At 41.7% G+C, this 7,476-nt stretch overlaps 1 protein-coding gene across 4 annotated transcripts in view; it reads right to left on the bottom strand.

The window, feature by feature from the left end:
* LOC115124175 (keratin, type II cytoskeletal 8-like) overlaps window positions 1–5,810 on the bottom strand; it is a 16,260-nt gene extending 10,450 nt beyond the window's left edge. For 2 of the 4 annotated variants that reach the window (XM_029653560.2, XM_065002080.1), the window contains exons 1-4: window positions 5,159–5,808; window positions 2,287–2,495; window positions 1,877–1,937; window positions 1,153–1,248 (exon numbers count right to left, since the gene is read on the bottom strand). In XM_029653560.2, coding sequence (XP_029509420.1) covers window positions 1,153–1,248; window positions 1,877–1,937; window positions 2,287–2,495; window positions 5,159–5,428 — 636 coding nt within the window. In that variant the 5' untranslated portion in view covers window positions 5,429–5,808. Of the gene's footprint in view, window positions 1–1,152; window positions 1,249–1,876; window positions 1,938–2,286; window positions 2,496–5,158 lie in introns of all 4 variants that reach the window. The other 2 variants (XM_029653559.2, XM_029653558.2) reach the window with 2 other exon arrangements.
* Window positions 5,811–7,476: the final 1,666 nt, after the last annotated feature.

Below are 7,476 nucleotides of genomic sequence, written 5' to 3' on the forward strand. Positions count from 1 at the left end.
TGTATTGGAAGATATTGTATTGTAATATATTGTATTGTATTGTAATATATTGTCATGTATTGTAACATATTGTATTGTAATGTAATGTATTGTATTGTATTGTATTGTAATATATTGTAATGTATTGTAATGTAATGTATTGTTTTGTAATGTAATGTAATATATTGTAATGTATTGTAATGTATTGTAATGTATTGTAATGTATTGTAATATATTGTAATGTATTGTAATATATTGTAATGTATTGTAATATATTGTAATGTATTGTAATGTATTGTAATGTATTGTAATATATTGTAATGTATTGTAATGTATTGTAATGTATTGTAATATATTGTAATGTATTGTAATATATTGTATTGTAATGTATTGTAATATATTGTAATATATTGTAATGTATTGTAATGTATTGTAATGTATTGTAATATATTGTAATGTATTGTAATATATTGTAATGTATTGTAATGTATTGTAATATATTGTAATGTATTGTAATGTATTGTAATATATTGTAATATATTGTAATGTATTGTAATATATTGTAATGTATTGTAATGTATTGTAATGTATTGTAATATATTGTAATGTATTGTAATGTATTGTAATATATTGTAATGTATTGTAATGTATTGTAATATATTGTAATATATTGTAATGTATTGTAATATATTGTAATGTATTGTAATGTATTGTAATGTATTGTAATATATTGTATTGTATTGTAATATATTGTAATGTATTGTAATGTATTGTATTGTACTATATTGTATTATAATATATTGTAATGTATTGTAATGTATTGTAATGTATTGCATTGTAATATATTGTTTTGTATTGTAATATATTGTATTGTAATGTATTGTATTGTAATATATTGTATTGTACTATATTGTATTGTAATATATTGTAATGTATTGTAATGTATTGTATTGTACTATATTGTATTGTAATATATTGTAATGTATTGTAATGTATTGTAATGTATTGTAATGTATTGCATTGTAATATATTGTTTTGTATTGTAATATATTGTATTGTAATGTATTGTATTGTAATATATTGTATTGTACTATATTGTATTGTAATATATTGTATTGTATTGTAATATATTGTATTGTATTGTAAATACAGTATATACAGTAGTGACCTTACCTCCTCATAGATGGACCTGAGGAAGTTTATCTCATCAGTCAGAGCTCCTCCCTTGTTTTCCAGGTCTGCCTTCACCAGGTACGCTGAGTCCACATCCTGAAAGGACAACAAACTGTAGTTACTCGTAGGCTAGCGGTTAAGAGCATTGGGTCAGTAACCAAAAGGTCGCTGGTTTGATTCCCTGAGCCGACTAGGTGAAACATCTGCCGATGTGCCCTTGAGCGAGGCACTTAATCCAAATTGACCTGGATAAGAGCGTCTGCTAAATGACTCAAATGTAGCTACCACTGTTTGGCGAAACATACCAGGAACAATTTAGACGGATTGCAAAAGTTTAATTGCAAAGCTTTGAGTTAGGTTGAAATTGGCTTTGATCGTGGTTGGTTGAGATTTTCTCTGTCTCCCCTACACACCGCACGCTCAGTTCTTGTTCAGTGGTGATATGATATCTTACGAGCTTAACGTTTTTTCATCTCGTAGAAGGTGGGGTAGGTTTGCTCATACTAGCTATTGTTGTCTCTGCCTTGCTGTGTCTTTTTTCCTCTGCAGTGCTTGTTTAATAACTCACCCTCACTCCCATGGTGCTGCACTGTATCACTGATTACAACATCAAGTTGTATGGTACAGTATGGTATTGTAGTCCAGAAGACATGTACGTTGGACTTCAGAGACCGCACCATTAAAACACAAATCAGGTGTCACTGAGGAACTGTGATGTTCTCACCTTTTTCAGGATCACAAATTCGTTCTCCAGATTATTTCTCTTGTTGATCTCATCTTCGTATCTAGGTAAGAAGAACAGGTGACCAGATATTGAATTAGGTCATGGACGCAAGGTTCTGGCAAACATCATTTAGGGTTTAATAAACAGGTTGGCTCTGTCTCAATTGCTTACAAATCTGTTTAAGGCTACTGAGACTTTTTGTGGTTGAAGTCCCCCACCAGCCCCTGCATGTCCCTCCCTCCCTCCCTCCCTCCCTCCTTCCCTCCCTCCCTCCCTTCCCCCCTCCCTCCTTCCCTCCTCCCTCCCTCCCTCCCTCCCTCCTCCCTCCCTCCCTCCCCCCCTCCCTCCCTACCTCCCTCCATCCCTCCCTCCCTCCCTCCCTCCCTCCCTCTCTCCAGGCAGGCTCCTACTTGTGTTTGAAGTCCTCCACCAGACCCTGCATGTTCCTCAGCTCTCCGTCCAGCTTGGTCTTGTCGTTGTTCACCAGGTCCATTTGGCAACGCATGTTGGCCATGTAGGCCTCAAACAGCGGCTCGATGTTGGAGCGGCCCGTCTGCTTACCGTGCAGCAGGTCAAACTTAGTCTCTAACACCTTATTCTGCCGCTCCAGGAAACACACCTAAAAGGGAGGAGAGAGAAAAGCCCGTAGCTGATGAAATAGTCGCAACAGTCCAAGCATCAGGAAGCATCAGGAAGCATCAGGGAGCATCAGGGAGCATCAGGAAGCATCAGGGAGCATCAGGAAGCATCAGGGAGCATCAGGAAGCATCAGGGAGCATCAGGGAAGCATCGGGAAGCATCAGGGAGAATCGGGAAGCATCAGGAAGCATCGGGAAGCATCGGAAGCATCAGGAAGCATCAGGGAGAATCGGGAAGCATCAGGGAGCATCGGGAAGCATCAGGAAGCATCGGGAAGCATCAGGAAGCATCAGGGAGAATCGGGAAGCATCAGGGAGCATCGGGAAGCATCAGGGAGCATCAGGAAGCATCAGGAAGCATCAGGGAGCATCGGGAAGCATCAGGGAGCATCAGGAAGCATCAGGGAGCATCGGGAGGAAGATGTTGAGTGTAGTCCACTATACATATACATTGTAGAAACTTTAATAGAGACCTTGGTACAAGACGCTGTCTTGGTTCTACACCCCTTGGTGTAATGGCTTAAGTCTGGACTGACAGTCGCAGGGACCTGGGTCCAAGTCCTGGTTGGACTAGCCACCTCAAATTGCTACAATATTTTTGTCTTGATATGTCATTGAGGCCCTTTACTTTCCAAACATTTTTTCTGCAGTAATGTATGGGCTTGGAGTGGTCTGTTTAATTAATAGACCTTTGAAGCAATCAGAAGCAATCTGAAGCAATCTCCCCAGACTATATTACAATGGATAACACTGTAGACAACAGTGCTTGCATGTTAAGTGAATTATTCTGGTTTTATTAACAGCTACAACTGACTGAGATCTCTCTAGGATCTATTTCAAGCCCAAGGTCTCAGTAATTCTCTTCCCGTTGTCCGTCTGCGATCAACACAAAAGCTCCCTTCCAAAAACACTTCAGGGAATCTTCCGGATGATCACGCCACGTCTGACCTGTTTTCTTTATCAGGTTACCACCGAGCTGAGAGAAATAGGACATAGGACTTTACATGTATTTGACCTATTTGATGTCTTTAAATGTATTTGACTTGTCATTTGATGTCTTTAAATATATTTGACTTGTCATTTGATGTCTTTAAATGTATTTGACTTATTATTTGACGTCTTTAAATGGACTTTGCATTCCAAGTGAATCACACCATTAGGGCATGATTTGTGTCAAGATATCTCAGGTCCAGGCTACCTTCTGAGAGGAATAGGAGCTTGTTATTACAGGAAACCCAGAGCTGTATTGGCTGGTGATCCGTAGCGTAGAACAGACACAAAGCCTCTATTGTGACTCTGTTACCCACTCCGTGAGAAAGGGGAATTGTAATGCAAGCTGAGTCGTGTATCAGTGACCACGGCTGTGAAAGAGCAGGTGACTTTTGTTTTCATGGTTTAGCTCAAGTCAAACTGATATCCGCATTTCCATCGATCCAGTGTCCAATATGGCTGAGAGCTTTACACGACAAACACGTATTGTGCTGATGTTGGAAATCGGTAGTGAGTGTTGCACGGCGGTCCAGTTCTGTGAGCTTGTTTGACCTATCACTTCGCAAGCTGAGCCTGTTGATGCTCCTAGACGTTTCCACTTCACAATAACAGCACTTACAGTTGACCAGGGGCAGCTCTAGCAGGACAGAAATTTGACGAACCGACTTGTTGGAAAGGTGGCATTCTATGACGGTGCCAAGTTGAATGTCACTGGGCTCTTCAGTACAGACCATTCTACTGCCAATGTTTGTCTATGGAGATTGCATGGCTGCATGCTCGATTTTATACACCTGTCAGCAACGTGTGTGGCTGAAATAGCCAAATCCACTAATTTGAAGGGGTGTCCACATACTTTTGTATATATATCTATATATATATATATATATATATATATATATATATATATATACTAAACAGGTTTACTGCTGTGTGGCACCCCCAATTCTCAAAAAAATACTGCTGGTGTACATTTGCATTTCAGACCCAATTTACATACCTACAACGAGTGGTGATGATGATGTTATATGATGATAACTAAAACCGAAGTAGCTTGTTGTAGTAGTAGCTCCTGAGTGGTGATGATTAGCTTGTGTAGTAGGGGCTCCTGAGTGGTGATGATTAGCTTGTGTAGTAGGGGCTCCTGAGTGGTGATGATTAGCTTGTGTAGTAGGGGCTCCTGAGTGGTGATGATTAGCTTGTGTAGTAGGGGCTCCTGAGTGGTGATGATTAGCTTGTGTAGTAGGGGCTCCTGAGTGGTGATGATGATGTTATATGATGATAACTAAAACCGAAGTAGCTTGTTGTAGTAGGGGCTCCCGAGGGGCGCAGCGTTCTAAGGCACTGCATCTCAGTCCTAGAGGTGTCACTACAGACACCCTGGTTCGATTCCAGGCTGTATCACTCACAACCAGCCGTGATTGGGAGTCCCATAGGGCGGCGCACAATTGGCCCAGCGTCGTCCGGGTTTGGGGAGTTTACGGGTTTGACCGTCATTGTAAATAAGAATTTGTTCTTAACTGACTTGCCTAGTTAAATAAAGGTTAAAAAAAAAAAAAAAAAATCATTGAATGAATGTATTGGGCAAGCAATTAAAGCTGTATGCTAGTATAAACATTGGGATATAACCTAATAATTCTCAGTGATGACTACATACCTTATCGATGAAGGATGCGAATCGGTTGTTGAGGCCCTTGATCTGCTCTTTCTCATGGATGCGCGTCACCTGTAGGTTGGGGTCGATCTCCAGGTTAAGGGGGGCCAGCAGGCTCCTGTTGACAGAGACTGAGTGGAAAGGACTGCTGTGGTGGCCGTTTGAGCCCCCCGCGTACAGAGAGCTGCTACCCAGGGACATGCCACCGAAGCCCCCGCTGTGTCTCCGCACAGAGTCACTGGAGCTGCTGATACGCTTGGACCTCAGGCTCATGGTGGAAGGGGAGATGGAGAGGTGGAGGGAGAGTCACAGACGGAGAGATGGAGGGAGAGTGGAGGGAGAGTCACAGACAGAGAGGTGGAGGGAGAGTCACAGACAGAGAGGTGGAGGGAGAGTCACAGACGGAGAGATGGAGACGCGTGAGAATCACAGACAGAGAGGTGGAGGGAGAGTCACAGACAGAGAGATGGAGACACGTGAGAATCACAGACAGAGAGGTGGAGGGAGAGTCACAGACAGAGAGATGGAGACACGTGAGAATCACAGACGGAGACGAGTGAGAATTAAAATGATGCTGTAGAAGAGGACAGGACAGCAGCGGGGCTATCTGACCTCAGTGAGTTGTCTCAGGTGTTCTGCCCTCCTTATAAAGTCCTCTTCCTCAGGGTGGGGGTGGTTATGTTATTCTCACTCTGCGGAACCAGTTAGACAACCCGTTCAACTTTCTCCTCTTCATGGCCCCACACTGCCTGTCTCGGTTCCTCCTCTCTCCTCCACCTCTCTCTCTCCCTCTCAATTTCAATTGAAAGGGCTTTATTGGCATGGGAAACATACATTTATATTGACAAAGCAAGTTATATAGATAATAAACAAATGTGAAATAAAAAATGTACAGTAAACATTATAGAGACATTTCAAATGTAATGTGTCTATATACAGTGTTATAATGATTTGCAAATAGTTAAAGTATAAAAGGGAAAATAAATAAACATAAATATGGGTTGTATTTACAATGGTATTCACTGGGAACCCTCTCTCCCCCCCTCTTTCTCCCTCTCTATTTTCTCTCTCCCCCCCCCTCTCTCTCTCTCCCCTCTTTCCCTCCCTCTCTCTTTTCTCTCTCTATTTTCCTCCCCCTCCCTCTCTCTCTCTCCCCCTCTTTCTCCCTCTCTATTTTCTCTCTCCCTCCCCCCTCTCTCTCTCTCCCCCTCTTTCTCCCTCTCTATTTTCTCTCTCCCTCCCCTCTCTCTCTCTCTCCCTCTCCTCCCTCCTTCCAGCTGCGTAGCACAATAGCACTTTTTTTGTTTTGATTAGCTACAGTGCCTTGCGAAAGTATTCGGCCCCCTTGAACTTTGCGACCTTTTGCCACATTTCAGGCTTCAAACATAAAGATATAAAACTGTATTTTTTTGTGAAGAATCAACAACAAGTGGGACACAATCATGAAGTGGAATGACATTTATCTGATATTTCAAACTTTTTTAACAAATCAAAAACTGAAAAATTGGGCGTGCAAAATTATTCAGCCCCTTTACTTTCAGTGCAGCAAACTCTCTCCAGAAGTTCAGTGAGGATCTCTGAATGATCCAATGTTGACCTAAATGACTAATGATGATAAATACAATCCACCTGTGTGTAATCAAGTCTCTGTATAAATGCACCTGCACTGTGATAGTCTCAGAGGTCCGTTAAAAGCGCAGAGAGCATCATGAAGAACAAGGAACACACCAGGCAGGTCCGAGATACTGTTGTGAAGAAGTTTAAAGCTGGATTTGGACACAAAAAGATTTCCCAAGCTTTAAACATCCCAAGGAGCACTGTGCAAGCGATAATATTGAAATGGAAGGAGTATCAGACCACTGCAAATCTACCAAGACCTGGCCGTCCCTCTAAACTTTCAGCTCATACAAGGAGAAGACTGATCAGAGATGCAGCCAAGAGGCCCATGATCACTCTGGATGAACTGCAGAGATCTACAGCTGAGGTGGGAGACTCTGTCCATAGGACAACAATCCGTCGTATATTGCACAAATCTGGCCTTTATGGAAGAGTGGCAAGAAAGCCATTTCTTAAAGATATCCATAAAAAGTGTCGTTTAAAGTTTGCCACAAGCCACCTGGGAGACACACCAAACATGTGGAAGAAGGTGCTTTGGTCAGATGAAACCAAAATTTAACTTTTTGGCAACAATGCAAAACGTTATGTTTGGCGTAAAAGCAACACAGCTCATCACCCTGAACACACCATTCCCACTGTCAAACATGGTGGTGGTAGCATCATGGTTTGGGCCTGCTTTTCTTCAGCAGGGACAGGGAAGATGG

This window comes from Oncorhynchus nerka, linkage group LG15, assembly GCF_034236695.1.
Source record: "Oncorhynchus nerka isolate Pitt River linkage group LG15, Oner_Uvic_2.0, whole genome shotgun sequence".
In the NCBI taxonomy this organism is placed as follows: domain Eukaryota; kingdom Metazoa; phylum Chordata; class Actinopteri; order Salmoniformes; family Salmonidae; genus Oncorhynchus; species Oncorhynchus nerka.